At 45.3% G+C, this 25,997-nt stretch overlaps 1 protein-coding gene across 3 annotated transcripts in view; it reads right to left on the minus strand.

Annotated features, from left to right (window-relative positions):
* BCL2L14 (BCL2 like 14) overlaps positions 1-25,997 on the minus strand; it is a 53,831-nt gene that overhangs the window by 7,319 nt on the left and 20,515 nt on the right. Inside the window, exons 2-5 of one of the 3 annotated variants that reach the window (XM_047743155.1) lie at positions 25,038-25,092; positions 12,622-12,760; positions 7,146-7,585; positions 2,001-2,180 (exon numbers count right to left, since the gene is read on the minus strand). In XM_047743155.1, coding sequence (XP_047599111.1) covers positions 2,001-2,180; positions 7,146-7,585; positions 12,622-12,760; positions 25,038-25,062 — 784 coding nt within the window. In that variant the 5' untranslated portion in view covers positions 25,063-25,092. Of the gene's footprint in view, positions 1-2,000; positions 2,181-7,145; positions 7,586-12,621; positions 12,765-25,037; positions 25,093-25,997 lie in introns of those variants that run through there. The other 2 variants (XM_047743156.1, XM_047743157.1) reach the window with 2 other exon arrangements.

Below are 25,997 nucleotides of genomic sequence, written 5' to 3' on the forward strand. Positions count from 1 at the left end.
AAAATATAATCTTAATTTTTTTCTCTCCCCAGGGACAATACGGGTAGCCAGATTAGGGACTGAGGGAGACACGTGCTTTGTAATTCTTAGCAACTTAACTCTTACCCCGCCTTGTCTGACAAGGCACAAACTACTCCAGCCACCGTCTCCTACACACCCCTCCTTTCCTTTCTTCTTTTTTCCCCTCAGCGCCCCACTTCTCACTACAAAATGCATCATATACTTATTGTAAGAATGGCGTTGAAGCTGTTATTTCCACTGCTCAGGATCCCATATCTGAAAATATTCAGGAGAACTTTCTCTCTGGTCTGTAGGATTCTCCTCAGTAGATGGTGATTTTTCCATGTGGACACCATAAATTCCATTTGGTTCATATTCCCCCTTTTGTGCTGCTAGAAACTGTAGAGCCAAATTTGGGGCTCCCATGTGAGAGAGGGTACAGTCTTCCTCGCCTGCATTTTGGGAATTAAACTCATTCCTAAACCCATCTTCTTTCCCCGCGAGTGTTTTCATTTTCCATTATCTTTCAAGTGGTATTTATTTTCTCTTACTAACATTGTAAACTTTGCTGTCTTTACAACCAGGTGGGGTAGAAATAAATAAAATGATTAAGTTCTCCCACCCCAAAGGCTAAAATGGCAGGTGGAGAGAGAGCTGGCTACAGTTTCTGTGGTGTAGATGTCAGAATGGCGGAGTGAGGGGGAGAGGAGTATGATTTTTCTCATCTCAAAACAAGCTACCCACGAGGGAAAATGGCTGTTGCCCCAGAACAGGATCCAAACAAAGAAAAGCTAGTGACTGATCCAGCGGCACTTATCATTAATGGCACCATCTCTGAAGTCGTGGACTGCTCATTTTTGTTCCAGATAAGAGGGAAAGGGAGGCGAGGACATCCAGCCAGCCAGTCCCATCCCAAGAAGGACCAGCGAAAGGCAAGGTAGGCAGAAGTCTGAGACTCAGGTCTTGCGGGAGAAGCAAGAACGAGGGTCTTCATGGCCTCTGTGGAGTTTTTCTCTGATGCTGCGGCCCCTGTAACTGGGACCCCAATTTCTCATGTGCTTAGGGGACAAGAGCCTTAGCTTGGGCCTGGCGCGGGGTATCACTTTATGTCACCCAGACGGCCAGGGGATTGCAGGAAAGTGGAGACACCTTTCTTCTCAGTGCACCCAGACGGAACCCCTCTCCTCCAGCCACTCACCCTGAGCCCCACAACACAGCAGGATGCAGGCGGACCCAGCACTCTGCTTCCAAGGTGGGGAGATGCCGACACCAGCTCCTGGCATGTGGGCACACTGCCCACCCAGGGGGCCGCCTCTGCCTCAGCCCCAATGCCGCAGTTTGGGGAAAAGGAGCCCAGAGCAGGGACAGTAGTCCGGGAGGGAAAGTAGGACAGAATGTCTCTTCTTGGGGCACTTGGTTGGCTCCCTTCGCCTCCAGGATTCCCACCCCTCTGATGGGAACTGTGGTCCCAGCTCCCACTCTGGTTCTGCTGGCAACGGACCCCATCTTGGTCACCTCTGTGTTCTGCTTCGTGTGCTGCCCCAGACCTGGTGACTGACGATGCCTTGCTTTTCCCTAGGAGCCCCCGGCAGTGTTAGAAAACCCCGTGCGGTTCCATCAGCAAGTAGACCATCGCCCTGGACCGTTGCTCACAGGACTGAATCGAGGACTGCTTTGCCCTCTGCGGGCAAGGTGCCCACTTTCTACTTCCTCCCCTCCCTCAGGAGGAGAATTCTCTTTGTACTTTGCAGTGAACCTGGCCCGCTGCTTCAGAGTGTGGCGGGCGCGCTCCACCTGTCCGGGGCTGGTCTCTCCAGGGCTAAAGGTGGGGGCCTCCAGCACGGTGCTGTCGTGCTTTTGGTCCAGGGCAGCGGAGAGGCCACAGAGATCTCTGCTGGTTAAATCAGAGATGCCCAGCGCTGGCTACAGACATTGGCGCTCATGCACCTCTGCCCGCCAAACCCTCCACCCGACCCAAATATGCAGAAGGAAGTTCCTACCTTTCTTAGTGCTGGTGGCTTGAGGCTGGAAACAGTGGCCCTGGCGGCGGATGAACTGATGAACAAAACTCCCTTTGGACTTGCAGCTTCCTACCAGGTCCTGGAGCTCTTCGGGCGGGGGCCAGGAATAAACAATTTCGGCAACACGATGGGCAATAGAAGCAACTTTGGGGTCCACAGCTGAAACCAGACCAAACGGAGCTGAGTGGCCCTTCCCAGGAGAACTCTGTCTAGCTCACTAGTATCCACAGTCGCCCCAAGTGAAAAGGCCCGCCCAGAGGAAGAGGAAACTGCTGGGCCAGTAGGGTGCTTGTTGGGGGTGTGCAGAGTATGGGGGGGATGTGGGGGCTGTGGGGGGTGGGGGGAAGCCATTCTTCAGAAAGCACTGGGAATTGCCTGGCAGAGGCTGGGGTAGGGGCGGAGTGCACCAAGGAATGATTTGCTGCCTTGAAATAATTGCCCTTCTGCACCCTCTTTTTGAAGTCTTGTAAAATTAGTGTCCCCTTTCCCTTCTGCAAAAGAAGAAACACAAAAGAAAGTGCTTAGTTCTTTGAGGGAATTCTCATTATGTTTTTATTTTTATTCTTTTTTTTTTTTTTTTTAACATCCTTTATACCTTGGGGAGTGGGCCCCTATGTGCATAGGAGGGCAGTTAATAGTCTGACAAGCCTTTGGGGGTTGGACACTGGGAAAGAGAAGAGGAGAAATATCCCTTTCTCAGGCTATATTCATCACTCAAGCCCATTATCAAGTGAACACCGACGTCTCCTTGCCCTTGCACATACAGTCATGTGTCTTCTCTCGCCTCCCCGTCTAATGGGAAACATCCATTTAATGCCAAACAGGTAAACCAGGATGCATGAAGTGCTCTGCGATCCATGCCTTTTAAGCATTTATCACCCAGGAAGAGAGTTATGTATTTGCACACATAACTACGGAATAAAGTGTGTGAGGACAGTAAGGTTCAAGTGGCAGTTGGCCCCTGAATGTCCTCGCCTGTAAAGGATCAGTCAGCTCTGTCTCTGGTCAGGGATGGGGGCTGGTGGGGGTGGGCAGGTGGTATTGCCGAGTCATTTGGGACGAACATTTTCATCCCATTGGTGATTTGTCACTAAGTTCTTAAGTTTTAGAAATCTGTGGAAGCTCTGTCTCTGATGCCATATGGAGTGAATGGGATATTTGAAAAAACGCTACTATTCAATTCACACACTTAAAGAAAGGAACAGAGTGGGGGTTTGGCTAGAAGGCTGGCATGTCCAGGGGAACTCCTGGTTTGTACATCAGGGTGGTGAGAGAGGCAAAGCCTGGGTCCCAGGAGGGATAGTGTCACAATCGTAGCTTTGATATCCTGTAGGTGATTTCTGACCCTCTTGCCCTAGATGCTTCGTGGGCGCTTTGTTTCTCTCCCTTCACACTCTGGTCATCTCTGGAAGGCCATGGGAATGAGTACTTCATCCACAATGCCTTCCTTTAAAGAAAAGCATAATGGTTTTCTTAAAAAGCCACATTTTTCATGCTTGGCCCATCGGCTTCAAAAACAGATGAGAGAATCGAGAGAGAAGAATGAGAGAGTCAAGGAGAAAAGGACCAATGCTTTTCCTTCCCGTTTTATCAATCAAACCAAATATATAATTTTCACCTTACTACTACCCAACCAGCTTCCTCTGGAACACTGGCTGTGCATGACCCCCAGCAGGGAGATGGGAAAAGGCTGAATCCTGAAGCCAGTGGGAGCCTTCCCTTGTGTCCACAGAAGGTGGGAAAGAAAAGCTTGTGTTTTCTTCCTCTGTAACCCTGGGCAGCCTGTCTGCAGTGGTCAGAGCGTGGCCCAACTTGCACTCACAGGAGGCAGAGGAAGGCCTCGGAGGTGGTCCGTCCTCATCCCCCAGCCCCCATTCTGTGGCAGGGCAATCAGGAGACTACTGGAGGACATGGAAATAGGGACTCTGACTCGCCTTCTTATGGCATATCCACTTCTATGAACTGGGCGACACGGGGTGAGGGAAGCAGGTGACATATGTGCGGGTTAGAGGATAAGCAAACACATTTCGACTCGGAGGAGCCAGCTCTAGTTGAGACTCCCATTTTCAAAACCTTAATTTTAAACACTGAGCAAAGAAAGGATTCCCTTCTTCTTAGAGCTCATCTCATCTGATAGGCTGGGAAAACTGGATGGGGGAGGGAGAGGACGGGAAGGCTGCCCCTCCTGTGGGGTCTGTCTGGGGGAGGTGTCACTGTGGTGCTAAGGATAGAAAGAGAGCACAACACCGTTGAGAGGGTGCCAGTCAGCCTTTGGCCTGAGGCATTTGTGTGTTTTTAATTAAAAAAAAAAAAAGGATTTATTTATCTGAGAGAGAGAGAGAAAGAGCTTGGGTGGGGGAAGAGGCAGAGGGAAAGAGAGTCTACAAGCAGATTCCCGACTGAGTACAGAGCCTGACCCAGGGCTGGATCTTATGACCCTGAGCCCAGATTAAGAGTTCCACTCTTAACCAGCTGAGCCACCCAGGCACCCCCTGAGGCATTTGTTTCAAATAGAAGGGGTAGGGCATTTCTCTATGATTGAGACCCCTATTTCCTTCCCTGTATTCATTTCCTTCATTCTTAGAAAGACCCCCCACCCCGAGGTGTCACAGGCAGCTGAACAGACTACATTTTCCAGCTTGCCTTACATTAAGGAGTGGCCAACGAGATATAAGAAAAGTTGAGCACGGGTTCAAGAAAGCTCTCTAAAAGGGAATGGAATTATCTAGAAAGAAGACATCCTTTTGTGCCTCCCAGCCACCACTTGTTTCCTCTTCTTTCTGCTTGGAAATGTACAGATGATGGCTGGAGTCCCTGTAGCCACCTTGGAATACAAGGTGATTTTGAGGTTGGAAGCCACTAGCCAAGAAATGGCAGAGTAAGACTCTCTTAACGATGGTTGGAGCTGCTGCATGAGCCCTGGGCTGCCAAACTTTGGTCTTCTCTTATGGGTGAGAAAAAATAATCTCTACATTGTTGAAGCCACAGTTATTTGAATTTTCCACTCTATGTATCCGAACCTAATTCTACCTGTAACATTCCACATGTAGCAAATTTTAGCTGTGGACAAACAAGGGTTCAAAGTCAAAGAACCTGGCTTTGTATTGGTGCCCATTTTTCTACCTCCTAAGACCTCTCACTTCTAGACTTTGATCTTGGGACATAAGATTACAGTTCTCGCTGGGGCCTGGTGTCTAAGTCCTGGACATGGCAGCGAGGTCTAAATTGTGACCTTCAGTTAATAGAACCCAGGTGACACGACTGCTAAGCTCTGATTTATACATGGCAAGATAGAAATAGAACGTGAGGCTTTCTTGAGTCATGTCCGATGTAAAACCAACTAACCACCCACATAATTCACCAAACCAGAAAGCGGGCAAGAGAAAGGTGGGAAGGGAGGATACACTGAATGTAAGTGTCTACAGCAAGGGCTCCTTAGGAAGTAATCATTTCTGCTATTTCTGAGAATATCTATATAAAGATTTTGAAATTTTAGTAAATAAAGAAGGTTAAATGACACTTCGGCACTATGGAAATACAGAGTGTCTTTTATTTCAGGAAACCAGAAGATTAGAGTCTGTAAATGCTCTGTCTGCCTCTCGGTGAAGTCCAAGGGAGAGCAGAGCAGAAAAGCCTATTGAGGTGTCTCCAAACTGTTAAGGCCTGAGAGCTCGGCTACCATCTCCAGCAGGAGCTTGCTGTACCACTGGGGGGGATGGGGAGAGGAGACGTTCCCCAGGAAATCTCACCCCTAACTTCTGTTCTAAAATGTTATTAGTCTGTGGGACTTACAAAAGTTTGGGAAGTAAAAGTTTCCCCTATCATAGTGAGCGATGGAAAACTGCCAAATGTGGGCGGATTCCCCAAGTAAACCGGGACAGTCACACATTCTAAAATTGAGACATTACTGCCACCTGTTGACTAATTATTGACACGATAGCCCAGCAATCAAAGCCCACAGGAGAGGGAGTTTCTTCCAAAATCTGGGCAGCTGGCACTGGGTATTATTGAAGGGCAAGAAGATGCTTGTGCCCAGGTTTGTGGATGAAGGGCAGCTTTCTCTGCTGAAGCCCTTCATGAAAATGCTTTATTCAATATAATGTATTTTGTCACACTGAGGAAAGGTTTTGTCAACATGCTTCTCAGCTGGGGCACCTGGGTGGCTCAGTAGGTTAAGCGTCTGTCTTTGGCTCAGGTCATGATCCCAGGATCCTGGGTTCGAGTCCTGAGTGGGGCTTCCTGTTCAGCAGGAAGTCTGCTTCTCTCTCTCTGTCTCTACCCTCCCCAGTGCTTGTGGTATCCCTCTCTCTCTCTCTCTCTCTCTCTCTCTCAAATAAATAAATAAAATTTTAAAAACAAAAACCAAAAAACCCAGGGGTGCCTGGGTGGCTCAGTCGTTAAATGTTTGTCTTAGGCTCAGGTCATGATCCCAGTGTCTGGGACCAAGCCCCACATCAGGCTCCTTGCTGAGTGGGGAGCCTGCTTCTCCCTCTGCCTTCTCTCCCTGATTGTGTTCCCTCTGTTGCTGTCTCTCTCTCTCTTTGTCAAATAAATAAATAAAATCTTTAAAAAAAAAAAAACGAAACAAAATAAAAAACCACCCAAAAAAACCCCAAAATGCTTCTCAGTCGTTGGGTTTTTGTTTTGTTTTGTTTTTAAGAGTCCCTTATACTTTGGAAAGTATTTTTGTATGTAGCTACCTGATCTTTCCATTCACCACCCGAAGATGTAGGGAGGGTGGGATACCCCAACATACAGTTGGAAACAGAGGCCCAGAGAGGTGGGTTGACTTACCTCAAGAAGAACGGCAGCCTGAAGCCCCGCTCAGGACTCTTCCTTCCATCCTGGTCTCTGGCACAGATGATCAGGACTTGGGGCAGCAAGCCTATCTCTAGCCAGCAGAGCCAGACACCAGTCCTGCCACCCTTCACTGACAGCCTCCCACTTCCTACTCAGTCTTGAGAAAAGCAGGGCAATTATTATTGAATATCAAGAAGTTGGGAAACTGAGGCACATTGGAGTACCCTGCATCAGGCCACATTACCAGCTGGGAGGAGAGGAAATACCACATATACAGGAAGGGAAAGATTTTTCTGTGGGAGAGCAGCGGCCCCCAAAGCCTACCTTCCTGCTCTGTGCGCTGTCCCACGTTAGTGAGGGACCTCGACCACTGCTGACTTTGAGGACTATCCTGACGTTCCGCGGTGGCACCCTGCAAAACGAATATGGCTGAGTTCTGTGCATCTTCCTCCTTCTCGATTACTCCAAAGAATGTCCTCCAGGAAGACTTTTTCTTGGCCAGGTCTAGGGGCTTCTCCCTGGATGGAGAATTTCTGCAAGGCCATGACACCTGTGTCCATGAATCGTTTGCTGACCAACCCCCCTGCTCTTTGATGGACAAACTTCTTGTTCTCAGCAGCTTTGGCGAGAAGATGGCAGGGGTGTTCTTGAAGACATGGTGTTTGGTGTAGAAGGCCAGGATTTTGAATTCTATGCTGTTTGTGTCATCATCGTCTAGGGGGATCTCCTCCAGGTCACAGGCACTGGCGGTGCACATGGTGGGCCTGGAACAACAAAGTCCACACGTGACCTCTTACCCATGGGCGCACTGCTCTCTGGGGGTCAGGAGGCAAGGCGTGGAGCTCCACCTGCATTTACTGAGAACCTATTCTGTGCAGGGAGGCAAGGAGTCCTCAGAAATGGAAAATCCAGGATTCTCTGTGAAAGATGAGGACAAGAGAAGGTACACAGACAGCTCCACACAGAGAGAGTGGGCGAGGAGCTGGATCAGAGGTGCAGATAGCCTGTGTGGGGAGGAACAGACAGCTCCCGAGAAAGGCGAGCCAAGTCTCCTCGACAGACTGGAAGGGGTTATGCGGGTGGGTGGGACAGGGTGGGCAGAGGGCAGACTCTGGTTAGTCTAGGATGTGTGTGAAGAGTGGCGAGAGAGCTGGCAGAGCACGTGTTTCCTGAAGAGCTGGGGCTGAGGGTTGTGGAGGGACAGGAAGTGACATGGCAGTAGGCCCAACCATGGGGGCCTTCGACTGTGGGGCTGAAAGCTCTGCTTGGTCTTAGTGGATCTGTCGGCACACCTCAAAAGGAGACCTAGACCATGGGAAGCAGTTAAAGAGCTTCTTGGGGAGGGTAGGTGGACAAAGAGAGAGGCTGACTCAGCCAAGGGAAATATCTGGGGTTCCTGACTCTTCCCATTCCCTTACTTCTTCCTTTATCCTCTGCCTTTGCTTGTTTAGGTCTGAGTCCCACAGATCTGCTTCAGGTAACTGAACTTAAGTAAAACTTGAGGGCTATGGTGTGAGGTGGGGGTCATGACTGCTTTGCTCCCTCCTCCCTTCTGTTCCCTCATACCCACTTCCTCTTCCAGGACTTGACCATCTGACAATCTTTCTTCCCTCACCATCTCCCAATGTCACGGTCACAATGCACCACAGTGAAACCTTTGCTGTCTGGAGTTACTTCAATATCTCTGGAAAGCATATGCTCCTTCCTGCTCTTCCACCTCTGTCCCCCTCCACCTGACATTCTTCCTCTCCCCTGCTACGTGGTCTCACAGGCCATCAGTTTGTCCCCCTCCTGGTGCGGGTCTTAGTCACCCCCATTAGGATCCTTGCCGAAGTTTGTCTAGGTTTATTCTCTTCTCCTCAACACAAGATAAGCCCCACAGGGCAGGCATGTCAGTGCGTTTTACCCCAGCCATAGGCCCCTTGCCTACAATAGGGACCACAATCATTTGACAATGATTGGTGGAATTTTTTTCCTATTTTGAGAGACTGGGCTCAGATCCTGGCTCTGTCACTCTACGCCTCAGTTTATCACGTTTAAATGGGGATGATAACAGTACCCATCTCATGAACAGTGCCCATCTTATGAAGATTAAGTTAGTTAATATTTGTAAAGCATTTAGAGTAGAACTTAAGTGTTTGAACAAGTGCCTGATTAAGTCTTACAGTAAAGAATATTTATGAAACTCACTTTGGGCACTACCGTTTTAATTAAGCTCCAAGAGGGTTATGGATGGTATAGGGGGAGTGCAGTATTTGGAATGAGAAGTTGGGTTGAAGAACTGCTTTTTTACTTACTGGCAAAGGGATTGAGGCAAATCACTAACCTCACTGAGGTGTAGTTTTCCTATTTATAAAATGTGACTCATATTATCTAACTCATTGACCATGGAGGAGGACGAATTACAAACTGTGAAAATCCTTAAAACAAGTGTTGATCTGTATAGAGTAGTGGTTTACCTGTTGGTTTCTTGAGTTAGATAATCTAGTTCACATCCTGGATCATCTGTTTACTAGCTGTGTGACTGGGTGTATTTCTTAATTTATTTGGGTCTCCATTTTCCCATCTGCAAAATGGGGATTAAAAAAATCTGCTTCATCAACTTTGTATGTGGATAAAAAGAGTTAGTGTGTGTAAATCACTTAAAATAGTGCATGGCAGATGATAAATGCTCTGGGAATATTGGCATCCATTATTTATTACAATTGTATAATTGTAATAGGTTACTTTTTTTGTTAAGTAAATATTAACGTTTATAGAAGCGAGCTCATCAAATTCAGTTAAAACTAACTAGTGACATACAAATATTAGGTTTAGTACAAAAGCCATGCTCTTCCTATAGGTATACACACACACACACACACACATATCCGTATGTATATAGTATGTGTGTTTACAAAGTATATAAAGTATACATTCTGTAAGGTATGAAGACTGGGACCTGGCCGGCTTTCCCAGCACCCAGCATAATGCCTGACACATGGTAAGTTCCCCAAGAATATTTTTTCGATGAATGAACGAGAAATGATTATAGAGCTGCCAGATAACATACAGTACATCCTATTAAATTTGAATTTCAGATAAACAAATATTTTTTAGTATAAATATGTCCCCAGTATTGTACAGATCATGTTTATTACATATTAACTTAAAAAATATATATTTGTTTTTTTATCTGAGATGCAAACTAAACTAGGCGTCTTGCATTTTTTTTTTATGCAGATCCGGCAACTCTATGAATGAAAGATGTAGCTTAGAAATAGTGAGAACTGAGACCCACGTAAGCGGCTGCTCCCCAAGGGAGGTAGGGAGAGTGAGCAACCTGAGACAAGAAAGAGAAGGAGCCAGAAAGGGTGAGGTGAGAACAGGACAGCTGGTCAGAACTGGGGCAGCAGCCGCGGTGTGGAAGGACCTGTGCCCAGGAAAGAGCCCAGAGCTGGACTGGGTCAGGACAGAAGTGAGGTGTTAAATGTGAAGCTTCCTTTAGAATTGGGCAGCCCGGGAAGGCTCTAGGCAGGAAATACACTCTGGTTCTGCAGGAACTCCGTCCTGGATGGGAGGGTGAGCCCACTCTTCAAGCCGTACTATCTCTGCTTCCAAAGACACCCGCACTCTTCTAATGTGGTGTGAGGACTGGAAAGTTGTGTGTGAGTATGTGTGTGTGCGTGCACATGTGTGATACTGAAGGGGAGAGGAAGGGTCTGACTTCTTTAAGAAACAAGTTTCTTAATGAATGCTGATGCAGGAGCAACATCAGAAAAGGGGAAAACCAATGAGGTCAAGATGGGGCACACAGTCTTTCCATTTTGTGAAAGAGGAGATTTTTGTCCTGTGCCAGGCATGGAAAGGAATGGAGTACCTGGCTCCCACTGTTGGCGGCCGAAAATGAGGGAGATGCAGAAAGCACTGCAGGGCTCATTCCTCTGGAATGGCCCGGATGAGGCAAGCCCACCGTGGGGTGCGGTGTGGGGGTGTGCTGTGACCAGGGCCTGGAAAGCACTGGGCTGGTACCAAACAGTGGACACGTCAAAGTATGGGTTCCAACACTTGAAATGCATTTAGCAAGCATAGGTTTTTCTCCCCCTACTGATCTTCACGGTACACCAAGGGAGGGCTACTTGTTAACTTTGTAGCTAAGTCTTACTTTAAAGCAGATGGGACAGCTTATCTCTGGATAAACTAGTGGGTCCCTACTGCTCTCTGCCATGCCTGTTGAAAGTAAAAGCCCAACTTTAGGGTTTATGGAAACTTACACCATAAATGTAATGCACATATATGGAAAGGAAGCCCGGCTCCTCCCGGCCAAGCCCCCCACCGGTGGATCTGACCCAGAATCTGGGGAGTCTGCTGCCGAAGAACACCTGTGAGGCTTATGCTAACTCTGTGACTCAGGGGACACAAGGCTACGCCTTCTACCCTCTGTTCACATCCTCATCGGGAACAAACGACGGCAAACCTACTTTCAAAAGCAAGGTCAACGAGCTTTTGGGGTTGGCCTCTATTCCCTCTCTCACAGATCCTCTCCCCCCCAACCTCCTAAATGGCCGAAGTACCCCCAGGGTCCCCGCCACCTGGCCTTGGGGCCACCTATGGAGCTGGGAAGGTAGAACCTGCTGGCAAGCTCCTTCAGCTGTTATCACCAGACCTGATTTGGGGATTTTTAGCAGTGGATTTGCTTGTTGAGATCAGATTTCACTTCCCTTCTCTGTGGCAGGTCATGGAGAAGCATGCGTGCTTTGGGGTTCCAGCAGAGGCTGCCACGATGAGTGCCCAGAGCAAACTGGGCAGCATTTGGCTCAGCTGGCTGTGCCCAGGCCTGGCGGGGTGCGGGGCAAGGGGAGGGGAGTCACAGGCGCAGGCTCAGCAGAACAGCTGACTTCCACTGCTCTGGACAGACAGGTGAGCGTCAGCTGTCACTCACGACCATAGACATTCACCCCCAATGGGGTCTCCCAGACCAGATTGTCAGCTAAATTATGTCTGGCTGCTCTGAGCCTCCGGTCAGAACCCTATGCCCCCTGGGCCCTTCAGGACCTGTTTGTCTTTTTTTCCTTCCTCCCTGAACTTCAGACTTCCTAGTATCTCCATGCCGCTCCCCAGTTTGTCATTTCTGAGAATGACCTGTTTTTTAATCCTAAGGGTGAAATGAGGTAATATGTCTTAATTTTTCCTACCAGAGAAACTAAACTGAGAGTGCCTCGGGGCACATTAGTGAAATAAGATGAGGGGCCTGGACTCAGAGAGGAAGGAGCTTTCTAGAGGGGAAGGAGAGGGCTTGCCCATTTTAGCTGGGGCTTGTCCTCAGGGAAGCCAGTGGGGGTCAAGCCAGAGCTAGACCACTTTCCCACCAGGTGCTCGGAACTCTGGGTTCAAACCCATGGATTCCTGCCTTCAGCCCCATCCCTGCTCTGGGGGAGGGAGTCAGCATCACCACGGGCTCTTGGCCACCCACCTGCGGTCATGTCATCACACATGCTGTCATACACTCAATGAGAGAGGGCTGCATAATATTAAAAAAGAACCAGTCAGTTATGTATGCTTAACTGCACTCTCTCAAACCTTCTGTAGCAAGAAGAAATGAAAGAGAAACCTCATACAACTTTTCTCTCCTTTTCCTGGAAATAACCCCATATTCTTAGCTGTCATTTTGCTTCCCGAGACTAACATGATAAGAAGTTTCTAGTAAACCCGGTAAACCTCTCCCCTGCTTAGATTTGCCTCCTTAGCAAAACCAGGACTGAAGACCCAACCGTGTCCTCCTGGGAAGGCTGAGAACCAGGCGGGCGCTCCCTGGTGTTACCTGGGAATGGGGCTGGCACAGGTTTCCCCCTCTTCAGGGCAGGTGGCTGCAAGGAAATTTCTAGACCTGAGTCCCTCAGAGGAAACTTTCACCAGGTCTTCTTGGCTTCTCATGTGACCAAGACTTCCACGGGCTGTAGGTTCCTCAGGTTGAGGACCAAGGCTGAAGTGAGGCTCGGAGAAGGATGACCACTTCCTCGTTAAGTCCTGCCCTCAGCTTTTTAACTGAAGGAGGGGCCGACCTTTGCCCATGTAATTTGACTCTAGAAATAGTTCTGCATCCTTTATCAAAACCCAACGCTGCCCTTCAGGACGATTAGGTGGGTGTTTCCCTGATAGTTCTTTACATTCTGTACGTTTCATCAGTTTAGCAAATGTTTACTGACCACCTAGTAGAGAACAGCCTTGGCCACGTATTTAATCTTAGCACGGAGAGGTAAGTGTTAGGATTTCTATTTTATGGATGAGGAATCAGGCTCAGGGAAGCAACATCTTTTGCTAGTGGTCCCTGTCAGCAGAGCTGAGAGCCAAACCCTGGTCCTCCTAGCTTCCCGTTATGTATGTGTTACCCCTCCTCTGTAATTCAAAGATTACATTCAAATGGGACCACTGGAAAAGCCTTAAAAACAGGCTTTAACCCCAGCCATAGAAGCCACAAAAATTCATTTTTTCCCCACAGTTTTAAAGATGGAGTTCCCTATGTATATGAAAGAGGAGAGTTAAAAATGATTTCACATTCTACTCAGATTGTTAACTGAAAGAGATATTTATGGCCATACGTGTGATCCTGAAACCTCAGGAGCTGGCCAGGGGAACATGAAGATGAAGAAGTGTGAATGGGGAAAGAGGAATTAAGGCTAATTGCACAAAAGTGAAGGAAGAGTTGGCCGTTTAAATATTAGGCAAACAGATCCCGGAGAAGCAAACGGACAGGGGTTATGGGAAAGTCAGTTCTTTGGGGACTCAAGAATGTTAACCCAGCAAACTAGTATTTACAGAATATGACATGTGCATGTCAGTCACCTCAAGGGGTAACAAAATACTAAGAATGGTTTTTCTTTTTAGAAAAAACTTAGTTGTTTTGGGGCCCTGGTGTGGCTCGGTCAGTTAAGTGTCTGACTCTGGATTTCCACTCCAAATGGATTTCCATTTGGTTGTGATTTCAAGGTTGTGAGATTGAGCCACGTGTGGGGCTCTGAGCTCAGTGGGGAGTCCGCTTGAGAGTCTCACTCCTTCTCCTTCTGCCCTTCTCTCCTGCTTGTACCTGGGCACACACATGAACTTTCTCTCTCTCTCTCAATAAATAAAATCTTAAAAAAAAAAAACAAACCTTGTCTTAAAAAAAAATCTATTCATTTGAAACGTTTCAGGAACCAACAAATGCCTATCATCGATAACTAAATCAGATAGTAGGGGCTTGAGTTGTTATTGGTGTTCAGAGTTGTACCACTTAGTGATATTGGTCGCAGAAACCATTTACAATCCCACGAGGTCTTGGCATGATTAAGTACAAACACAAGAAGGGGAACTTCCACAAGGAGGCAAGCTCATCAAGGATAGAGACCGTCCAATAATCATTCAACTTGGTCAACTTCCATACCCAAAAGCTAGCACATAATAGGGATGGGATTTAGCACGTGTTATATATTAAAAATAAAAAAACAAAACATAAAAAAACAACCAAACCCACTTTTCTCCTTCTAAAAATACACATAGTGTTGTAGAAAACTTGTAAAATGTAAAATAGCATATACATAAATTAAGCCCATCATGATCCCGTCAGTTGTTGGTAAATGTTATTAAAAATTTGGTGTATTTCCTTCTACGACAATAACGTCTAACTACCTCTCGAGCGTCTGCCCTGCCCACTCCCTTCCCTTTTACACCACTTCCGATTATGCACTTATGGGGAGGCACCCCTGGCCCTGGACAAAATGACCCTTTGCCTGTCTAATCATAGCCAACTGGATGAGAGGCGGATCGCCTAATACCCAAGCTGGGCCAGTTCAATTCCATAAGCCGGAGATTTGGAACTGTGTTACTGGGATTCTAGCCAGCCTCTGCTGGGTGTTTTCACTGGGAGGTCATGCTTGGGTCCCACGCAACAGAGGAGTAAAAGCTGGCAGACAAGGTGATGAAGGAACTAATCAATCAAGAGAGAACTGGGGAGCAATAAGGTCCTGGGGAGTAGGAGACAATGCTGCTTGGTTCCTCAGAGCTCTCCACTTGCCACCTGGGGGTTGGAAGACACCTTTTACCAATGCATTTTTTAAAAAATTCAGCTAATTAGTGTGTTTCTTTCAACCAGAAGGATTCCTGAACAAATACAATGTACATGGTTTTACATAGTTAAGACGTTATCATAGCTTTGTGACTTTCTTTTCTTTTCTTTAAGTAGGCTGCATGCCCAATGGGCTTGAACTCATCACCCTGAGATCAAGAGCCCCGTGCTCTCCCAACTGAGCCAGCCGGGCGCCCCTTCTGACTTGCTTTTTGCATTTAACCTCTATCATAAGGTTATCTCCACACCAACATATTTTGAAATAGAATTTTTAATGGCTGCCTAAGTCCAGGGAATGGAAGCACTAAAATTATTCAGCCAAGCAGCTATTTGCCAAATGTTCTGTTTGTTTTCCTGTGTTCGCCATTACAAACGATGTTGCAGAGTATAGTTTTGTCATCTTTGCCCATATTTTGTATTGATTCCTGAGAAATGATTCCTAGGAATTGAATTATGGATGATGGCTCTTTTTTTAAAAAAAGATTTTATTTTTTTATTTGACAGACAGAGATCACAAATAGGCAGAGAGGCAGGCAGAGGGAGAGGGAGAAGCAGGATCCCCGCTGAACGGAGAGCCCGATGCGGGGCTCGATCCCAGGACCACGAGATCATGACCTGAGCCGAAGGCAGAGGCTTTAACCCACTGAACCAGCCAGGCGCCCCAATGATGGCTATTTTTGAAATTGTTGCATTTGTTTTCAGTTTGCCTTAATCTTGGATTCTGGAATTTGTTTAAATTATCATGGGAACTATGTCCAAGGGAAAAATCCCTATGTATTTGGAGGTATGGATAAGAAGCTCACCCTCAGGAAGACGCTGGGGTTTTTACCCATCTCTGTGAGTGAGCATCAAGTGAATACCAAATAAGACTTGAAAGTCCAGATGAGCAGACTTTGGAAAGGATACCATATTATTCTGGGGCTGACTCTCATCTTTCTTTCAATCTCAATGATGAAACTGGATGAAATGAAGCAACAAAGGAACACAACTGGTTCAAATGAAACATTTGAGGGGAAAAAAGGAGCAGAGGAGAAGCACCATTTGTTACAAAGTCTACCTGTGAAGGGGTTCAGACTAAAATACTTCAAAACATGCCACTTTGGCCCCCAGGAGTATTTTGAGCTGAGAGCAATTAAGAAGAAGCTGACATAAGAAAAAGTCTGCCTTCTGCCTAATTAAGAAGGATGATTCTGAACCACAAGAGACTATACTAGACTCTTCTCCGCCTAGAGCTGGCGCGAGAGGAATCGACAGAGAAACCTTACTACGACAACTCTAATCTCCCATTAGTTTCCCCATATATTTACCTGCCCACGGTTTGCCATCCCCAAAATCCCAGAAGCCGTTTTACTTTGCTTTGTCACTTCTATACAAATTTATTGTTCCCCCTCAGCTTTACTGAGGGGTAACTGACAAATAAAATTGTAATATGTTTAAAATGCACAACATCATGGTTTGATATATGAAATGTATTTGATACATATGAGAGAATCTTCACCACAGAGTTAATTAGCACCTTCATCACTTGAGAACACATAAGTTCTCTTAAATTTTGATATTACAATACAGTCTTATCAGCCATATAGTCACCATGCTATACATTAGATCCTCAGATCTTACACATAACAAACTTTGTAACCTTTAACCTCCTCCTATTTCCCTACCCCCAGCTCCTGGCAACACTCTACACTGTCTCTAGGAGTTTGTTTTTGTGTTTCAGATTCCACATAGGAGTGAGACCATGCAATATTTGTCTTTGTCTGGCTTATTTCAATTAGCATAATGCCCTCCAGGCTCCTCCATGTTGTCACAAATGGCAAGATTTCCTTCTCTTTTAAGGCTGAAAATATTTTATGTCTGTTTCTTGAGTTGACTTCACATCGTTTTCCATAGTGTGTGTTCCCAGTTTACGTTCCCACTAGCAGCCCACAAGAGTTCCCTTCTTCTCCACATCCTCAAGCGCATTTACTACTTCTCGCCTTTTTGATAAGAGGCAACCTAGCAGGTGTGAGTTGATACTCATCATGGTTTTGATTTGCATTTCCTTGATGATTAGAGATTACAACACCTTTTCATGTGCTGATGGCTGGCTGTAACTCTTCCTTGGCAAAATGTCTGTGGAGGTTCTTTCTTTTTTTTTTTTTTTTAAACTTTTTAAGATTTTATTTATTTGACAGAGATCACAAGTAGGCAGAGAGGCAGGCAGAGAGAGAGGAGGAAGCAGGCTCCCCACTGAGCAGAGAGCCCCATGCGGGGCTCGATCCCAGGACCCCGAGATCATGACCTGAGCCAAAAGCAGAGGCTTTAACCCACTGAGCCACCCAGGCGCCCCTCTGTGGAGGTTCTTTGCCCATTTACAAAACTGGCAGTTTCTTTGCCATTAAGTTGTGTGAGTTCCTCGTACAGTTTAAATATTAACCCTTTAGTGGACATTTTGTTTACAAATGTTTTCTCCCACAGCATACACTGACTTTTCATTTTGTTGGTGGTTTCCTTTGCTATGCAGAAACTTTTTAGTCTGATGTAGTCTCATTTGCTTATTTTTGCTTTTGTTCCCTTTGCTGTTAGTGTCAAATCCAAAAAAATCATCACCAGGACCAATGCCAAAGAGTTTAACTCATATGTTTTATTCTAACAGTTTTACAGTTTCAGGTCTTACGATCAAGTCTTTAATCAATTTTGTTAATTTTTGTGTGTGGTATAAGGTAGGACTCCAGTTTCATTCATTTGCAGGAAGATATCCTGTTTTCCTAACACCATTTATTTGAGAGACTATCCTTTCCCTATTGCATATTCTTGGCTCCTTTGATGAAAATTAATTGACCGTATACACATGGGTTTGTTTTTTGTCTTTCTCTTCTGTTCCATGGATCTATGTATTTGTTTTAATGCCAATACCATACGGATTTGATTACTACCGTCTGTAATATAGTTTGAAATCAGGAAGTGTGTTGCCTCTAGTTTTGTTTTTCTTGCTCAAGATTGATTTAGCTCTTTAGAATTTTTTGTGGATCCTTACAAATTTTAGGATTATTTTCCTATTTCTGTGAAAAATGCCAATGGGATTTTGATAGGGATGGCACTGAATCTGTGTATGACTTTGGGTAGTATGGACATCTTAACAGTATTAATTCTTCCCATCCATGAACATGAATATCTACCCATGTGTCTTTTTAAATTTCTTACACCAATGTTTTATAGTTTTCAGGGTATAGATTTTTGTCTCCTTGGTTAAATTCATGCTGAAGTGTTTTATTATTTTTGATGCTACTATAAAATGGATATTGTAAATGGGATTGTTTTCTTTTACCATTGGTTCATTGTTAGTATATATAAATGCAACTGATTTTTGTGTATTGCGTTTTGTATCTGAAATTTATTGAATTCATTTAGTAGGTCTAACGGTTTTTTTGGTGGAGTCTTTAGAGTTATAATATGTCATCTACAAATAGAGATGGTTTTATTTCTTCCTTTCTTGTTTGGATATCTTTTACTTCTTTATCTTGCCTAATTGCTCTGGCTAGGACTTCTAGTATTATGTTGACTAGAAATGGCTAGAGTGGGCATCCTTGTCTTTCTCCTGATCTTAGAGGAAAAGCTTTCAGTTTTCACCACTGAGTATGATGTTAGCTGTGGGTTTGTCATGTTTGGCCTTTATCATGTTGAGGTATGCTCCTTATATAGTCGGTTTTTTGAGAGTTTTTGTCATGAGATGAATTGACTTTAGTCAAATGTTTTCTCTGCACCTACAGAGATGGTCATATGATTTTTATCTTCCATTTTGTGGTACGGAGTGTCGTATTGATTTGTGAATATTGAATCATCCTTGCCGCCCTGGAATAAATCCCACTTGATTATAGTGTATTGGTTCTTTTAAAGTATGATTGAATTTGGTTTGCTAATATTTTTTGAGGGTTTTTGCATCTATGTTCATCGGGGATTTTGGCCTTTAATTTTCTTTTCTTGTAGTGTTCTTGCCTGGTTTTGGTATCAGGGTAACGTTATTATTATAAAATGAGTTTGGAAGTGTTCCCTTGCCTTCTATTTTTTGGGAGACTGAGAAGTATTGGTATTAATTCTTTAAATGTTTAGTATGATTTACCATTGAAGCCATCTTTATTATCTTTGTGGGGAGGTTTGTGAGTACTGATTCGATATCTTTACTAGTGGTTCTTGGTTGTCTCTCAAAACTTTGTGATGATCTAAGCTTTGTTCTTAGTGGCGCCCAATAGTTGAGGGTGTGCCAAAGCCTGTCAGTGTCCCAAAGGGTAGAATCATAGTTTGCACCTAGATGCTGGCTGATTGGCAGCCAAACCCTTAGGCAGCAGCTGGGAAAGTATGTAATTAGAGTTCTTCCAGTAGAAACTGGGAGGTGGGCTTTTTGGCCTGCTTCCTTTGCACAGGACCTCAGTGTACAGCTGTGATGGTGGGCACCCTTGCATGCATTAAGAACTGCTTCATTGGTTGCTATAGTCCTGTGGGATCTGTGAATGCAAGCCCTGTTGGCTTTTAGAACCAGGTGATCCGGGGGTCCATCCTTTGGCTGGTATCTGCAAAAGCTGGGGTGCCAGATAAGTTCCTTCCAGGGAGATGCTGGTGATTTGGAGTGGGCTAGAGGGAGAAGGCAGAGGCAAGCTATGTTGGCTATCAGAGCTGGGGGATTTGGCAGTCCATTCCTCAGGTGGCAATCTTAAAAGTTGGGACACTAGATGTGTTGATAAGATCCTTCCAAGGAGACACCAACAATTTGGTTTTATTATTGGAGTCAGCAGGAGGGAGGAGGCAGGGGAAGTGCCCATCAGCTCTTTCAGGCTCCGGGAAGGATTGCAGTTAGCACTTAGACGTCTGCTAATTAGAAGCAAGACCCTTGGGCAGCAACTTGTAAAGTACAAACACTTTCCTGGGTAAGACTCCAAGGTGAGAATTTTTGCCTCTTCCCTCTGCTCAGAGCCCTAGGGGATGGCCACAGCCAGCGCTTGCATGCCTATTAATAATGGCTTCTTTGTTTGCTATAGTCGTGGAGATGTACTGTTCTTCTGTTAAGATGCTATATTAAGTCCCAAGTTCTAGCCACTCCTTTGGGTTACTCATCACTGAGTTTCTCCCCTGTGTATGTAAGTTGTATGTATTAATAAACTTATATTTGTTTTTCTGTTGTTAATCTGCTTTTGTCTAATTTGCAGGGTCCCAGGAGAAGTTTTCACCCTCCTCTACACCTTAAGTTGTGGTTAGAATGTTTGAGTGAAGACAAAATAAAGGAATTAAAGTGATAGTCTTGGGGAGTTGTTATAACCAGAAGGAAGATGGATGGTGGTTACAGAGATCACACTGGCACAGAAGCAGAGTTTAACTGTGATAGCAGATTTAAACTAACTTGACTTTCACTAAACATTCCCGACAAACAAAGAGATCCTTGTACTTGATGCTAATGTCATCTCTAAAGTCAAAGGAAGCAACGGTGATAAATTTTGCCTACACTCGAATCTTATGCGTGGGAGAGAAGAACTGGTTAGTCTACTAGAAGCAATGGGAAACTTGGGAGAAAGAATTAATGTTGACCCTGGTGTAGAATTTAGTGATCATGAAGATAGAATTCTGGCCTAGCCAAGCACTGCCTTGTAGACTAAAGATAGGCATGCTTTCATGGCCACAGGCTCCAACAGGCATCACAGTGGCATCTGTAATTTACTGAACTTTTATCAGTGATTAACTCAGCTATGTAATAATTACTAGTTATGCCCATCTTACAGATGGGGAATTTGAGGCACAAAGAAACTAAGTAAAATTACCCAACATAACACAATCACAAGTGGCGAAGTTGGGATTTGAGGGAGCCTAGGTGGCCAGGCTTCAGAGTTCAGGAACCTAACCACTGAAACTGAATGTTTTCTTCATACTTACTGTATGGACCTATCCCTGATCATTGATGCTTTTCAATCATCTTTTTAATTTTCTTTTTTTTTTAAGATTTTGTTTATTTATTTGAGAGAGAGAAAGAGAAAGAGAGAGAAAGAGATGAACAGTAGGGAGGAGGAGAAACAGACTCCCATCCAAGCAGAAAACCCTATGTGGGGCTTGATCCCAGGACCCTGAGATCATGACCTGAGCTGAAGGCAGATGCTTAACCGACTGAGCCACCCAGGCTCCCCCTCTTTTTGATTTTTTTGAATCACTTTTACTGCTGTTGAGCTTGGTATAGGGAAAAACAAGAAGATTTTGAAATAGACCAAAAGATATTATTGCATATCTTTTCAGTGGAATGCTGGAACCCTTGGAGATTTTTTGATTTTATACCTGTGTGCACCTTTGCTGGCTTTCCATCAATTGGGTTATTTTACAACTCAGTAAGACCAAAGCTGACTTACAGGAGACTGATAGTAACAGCAAAGTGTTCTTCCCATTAAAATGCAGATGGTTTCCCAGAGGAATGGGGCTCTTGACTGTCTGAGGGTATTGACCTGTTTTTCCAGTTTGCCTCTGTTTGTCATTGATTCCAGTATTCCTTAGCTGTCTATAAATGGGTCACAGTTTGAGTTCTCCCTTGAGCTGGTTATAATATTATATCAGTTCCACCATCCATTAATGAGGTAAATACAATATTTGACACGTTCTTTTTTATTATGTGGGAGTTGACAAAGGTTCTCTTTGACCATAATCTAACCAAACTCATTCTGAGCCCTTTATTGACTAAGCCTCAACCTTGGCCCATAAAGACTTGAATGGAGCTCTAACATAATTTCCAAGAGCACATGGCCTCATCCGTACCCTACAGTGGCCTGGGCTAAGCTCCCTTAGAGTGCTTGCCCAGCAAACTCAAGAATCACAAAAGAACTTACTGTTTTTTTTCAGCCAACACCTGAGCACAGGGCCCCTGTCTGCTGTCTCCGTGGGAGGGTTGGAGCCTAACCAACCCAGATGGTTTTGCATGGACCCAGCTCTCCCTTCTGTTTTGAAATTTTTCACTCTCTTCAGCTCACTGGCTCTCATTCTCCCTTTGAAATACCCATTCATCCCTGAGCAAATCCAAGTTTAGTACAGCTCACACTGGACTCTTTTCCCCATGGCAATAGTATTCTACTGTTTACAAGCTGTCCTTACCACTTTACCCAGGTTGTTTTTTTTTATCTTGGAAGAAATTATCTCTAACATTGATTAAATCAATTCATTCTCTGCACCTCATGTTTCCGTCAGACTCTCCTTTGATTGCCTAATTCATTGAGAGGCATTTGGATAGAGATCTCAAGGTGCTGGCATTGGCTGTTTTTAACAGCTTTTATTGACCCATTTATAAATAAGACGGTATCATAAGGGCTCTGGCTGTATACGCTAATAGGCTGGAGCTGAATCCTGATTCTGCCTCTTATTAGGTAGGAAGTAGAAGGGAGTCATCTGGAGAAGGAAGCCAAGGCAAGACATTTGATTCTGAGGCTGAATGGAAGTTCTTGCATGAGCTCTCACTTTAAAAGAACACATGTAAACGGTACCCAAAGGAGTTATTGTTAAAAAATTATTCTGTCACTTGTTAAAATGATAAGGTAGACAATATTCAGGACTAGGTAGAGGGACCCTGAGGTGAGGTTTTGCAGTAGGAGAGGGAGACTGGGCTTAGCTTTGAATCTAGCTGGGAATAGTGGTACTTCCTAGCCAAGGAGCAGGGTGGAGGGGTCAGTGGATAGAAAATTGCCCAGAAGAAGAATTAGGGATAAGGAGGGGAATCTGGCTAAACCAACCTGATAGGATTCTTGCTGGATGCCGGCCAGGGTGGCCTGGAGTGCCATCCCCCCTGAAGTTCTTGAAAATATTAATGACAAAAGATGGGGCACCTGGATGGTTTAGTCAGCTAAGTGTCTGCCTTCAGCTCAGGTCATGATCCCGGGGTCCTGGGATTGAGCCCCATATCAGGCTCCCTGCTCAACGGGAAACCTGCTTCTCCTTCTGCCACTCCCTCTGTGTTCCCTCTCTCAGTGTGTGTGTCTCTCTCTCTGTCAAATAAATAAATAAAAATCTTCCAAAAAAAAATCCCACCCCACAGTATTAAACGGATGATTTACAAACTGTTAGAATGCGGGGTTCCGAGTGTTCACTGAGAGTTGGTCATGGCAAACTCATCCCATTTCCCATGGGTCGGGGGGTGTGTTTGATAAAGTGCACGCTCACTCAGACAAGGATTTTGATAAAGATTGTTGTGAGATGCATGTGAACAAGTTGGAGAATTGCAGTCTAGATGATAATGTAATTGCGAAACTTTCTGGGTTTATTTCTACTCATTTCCACTCCCAAGTGTGTGCTGATGGAATGAAGGGCCTGAGCTCTCTTGATTGTTTTCTTTCCCATCTCCTTTCTTCCCTTGGTGTGTGAGCTCGGGCAAACTGCTGCACTTCTCTGGCCTTTCTATATTATATGTAAAAAATGCCTCCCTCTCTGTATGACTACACGGATAATTGGTTTATATGTGCCTGGAGGGATAGGATTTCCCTCTGAGTTAAGTCCTTGATTCTGTTTGACATTTCTTTGTGATTGACTTCGATAATGGTAAGTTTATGGATGATGCAAAGAGGTGAGAAAGCATATGGATGAGTTCCGGCTCCAGAATTGGACAATCCTGGGTAGGAACCTTGGGTCCGTCACTTCCTAACTGGATGTTGAGTAAGGTTCTTAACCTCACTAGCCTTGATTTTCTGTCCACTTAAATGGGAATAACAGTAACAACAGTCATAAAAGACTTCATGTAAAGACTAAATGATCATAGAAGATACCATCAGAAAAACATTCAGTTAAGGAATGCTCCATTGACCCGTAGCCATTCATGTTATATTATGACTAAGCTGGGAGAGAGAACATCGGCTAACATATCATGTTTCAGAATTATTGTCGGGTGAAACTATGAGCTAAGACCTAGTCTATCGTAGGGCTTAAAGGAAAACCCAGTGTTTGGGATTAACTAACCAACTGTGCGGAAGCCGAATGGGACTGACCTGGTTTAGGAGCACCTGCTGTTCAGTGTTTTAGGGGCTTTAGGGAACTGCCCACTCAGCTTGAGTCATTGAGGTGCCACAGCTGCCGAGAAAGCTGGTGTTGTGTTAGGCCGAGGAGAGACAGTGTCATAGAACTCTCCCCCCGTGAGGCAGAGCATGCCTACAGGGCTGCGCCCCATTCTGCCTTTGTTGTTTTTATTGGACAAGTAAAGCAGAAGCCAGATTCCCTAAGTTCAAATCCTGGCTTTGCTGTAAAACTTGCTCAAGGAACTTTGGGCAAGATATTTAATCTCTCGGTGCCTCTGTTTTCTCATCTGTAAAATGGGAAGGATCAAACTTGTACTTATCTCAGAGCATTGTTCTGAGGATTCAGTGGAATGTAAGTGTAAATATATAATGCTTCCAAAGGCGTCTGGCTCATAGCAAGTGCTATTCTAAGAAGGACATTGTCAGTGTCCCAAAATGACATGGTCAGGATGGTGAAGGGTGCTGTATCAGTGTGACAGGAAGAACAGTGAAGGAAGGATCCTCCTCTTATCCCCCTCCGCCACCTGTTCCAAACACTCACACCACTCCCTTAATATGAGCAGGGATCATAGTTTTGGACTCTTGCCTTAGTTGGAATGTTCTGACTCATACCTTTGGGGTCTCTATTACTACACACTAGAGATCATTTAGTTTAGGGCCCTCATTTTATCTTATTTTATTTTTTATATATATTTTAAAGATGTTTATTTATTTATATGACAGAGAGAGACACAGCAAGAGAGGGAACACAAGCAGGGGGAGTGGGAGAGGGAGAAGCAAGCTTCCTGTTGAGCAGGGAGCCCGATGTGGGGCTCAATCCCAGGACCCTGGGATCATGACCTGAACCAAAGGCAGATGCTTAACACCAGAGCCACCCAGGTGCCCCTAGGGCCCTCATATTAAATATGCTCAAAATCAAGTAGGAAATTAAGGACCAGGGTCCTCCAGCCCATGTCCTCTGTTCAGTTCACTCCCCACCTGCTTCCTTCCATGCATTTGCTTGCCAAAATCTTTCAAGTCCCAGCTCAAATCCCACTTCTTAGAAGCCTCCTCAGATCCCCCAATGAGAACTAGTCTATGCTTTCCCCAGAGCGACACCATAGCAAGTTCTGAACATTTTAAAATGATACTTACCAGTCTTCTTTGTATTAGAGTTCATCGTCCATGCTTCTGTGTTCGTCCTGTTGACCTGAAGAGCAAAGAGACAACTTACTCAGCATGGGCCCTGAGCTCTGCTCACATCAAGACCATCAGGAAATGCTCATCAACTTGGTCATTAAGGTTGTGTAATGTGGACCATTTATCCTAGAAGGGTGACAATTTAAGGGGAATGGAACTCAGTCTCAGGGGGAGGGAGGATTAGATTTAACTACTTAGCCCCGAAGAGCAGAATGAGGACTGGGGGCTGGGAGTCACCAGGGGGCGGATGTGATCCGGCTGATTGGAGAGAATTCTGCACATGACAGTGCTTTAATGAGGACATGGGAGTCTCATGAGAAGTGAGAGCCCATCAGTGAACTTATTCAAAGAGAGGGATCCCACTGTCAGGGATGCAGTAGGCAGGAATATGGGCTACATCCCTGAGCTTCCTTGTTAGCTAGCTTCGTTTCAGCAACACTAAAGATCTTGGTGCCATGTTAGGGTCCACGTGGAGTCCCAGACACAGCAGATGGGAGGGGTGCCTGGTGCACTAACTGGTTTGAGACCGAGCCTGGCAGACCTGGGTCCAGCCATGGCTGGGTCTTACTCAGATGCCTTCTTGGCTCTCATGAGCCCAGTGTGCTAAAGGAGACTATCTCCACGAAAAGCCAGCTCCTCTCCCCACTTGCTGTGTTTCTTGCAATATCCCTTCCATTGCATTTTCCCGTCCTGTTCACTGCTGTCCCGTGCACCCAGAAGGTCAACTTCATGCTGAACTTTTACTACAGTGAAAAGTCCTGAGTGTCTCCTGGTTGTATCTTGAAACCTTGCAGCTTAGTTTCGGGTCACTGCATTATTCAACACGTATCAAGCCCTTCCACCTGGAGGCCCCAAACCTGTCCCTTCTGGGCTCTTAGACTTGAAGGTATAGTTTTTCTGTTTCTTCTTGCCATT

The sequence above is a fragment of the Lutra lutra genome, chromosome 8 (genome assembly GCF_902655055.1).
Source record: "Lutra lutra chromosome 8, mLutLut1.2, whole genome shotgun sequence".
NCBI lineage: Eukaryota > Metazoa > Chordata > Mammalia > Carnivora > Mustelidae > Lutra > Lutra lutra.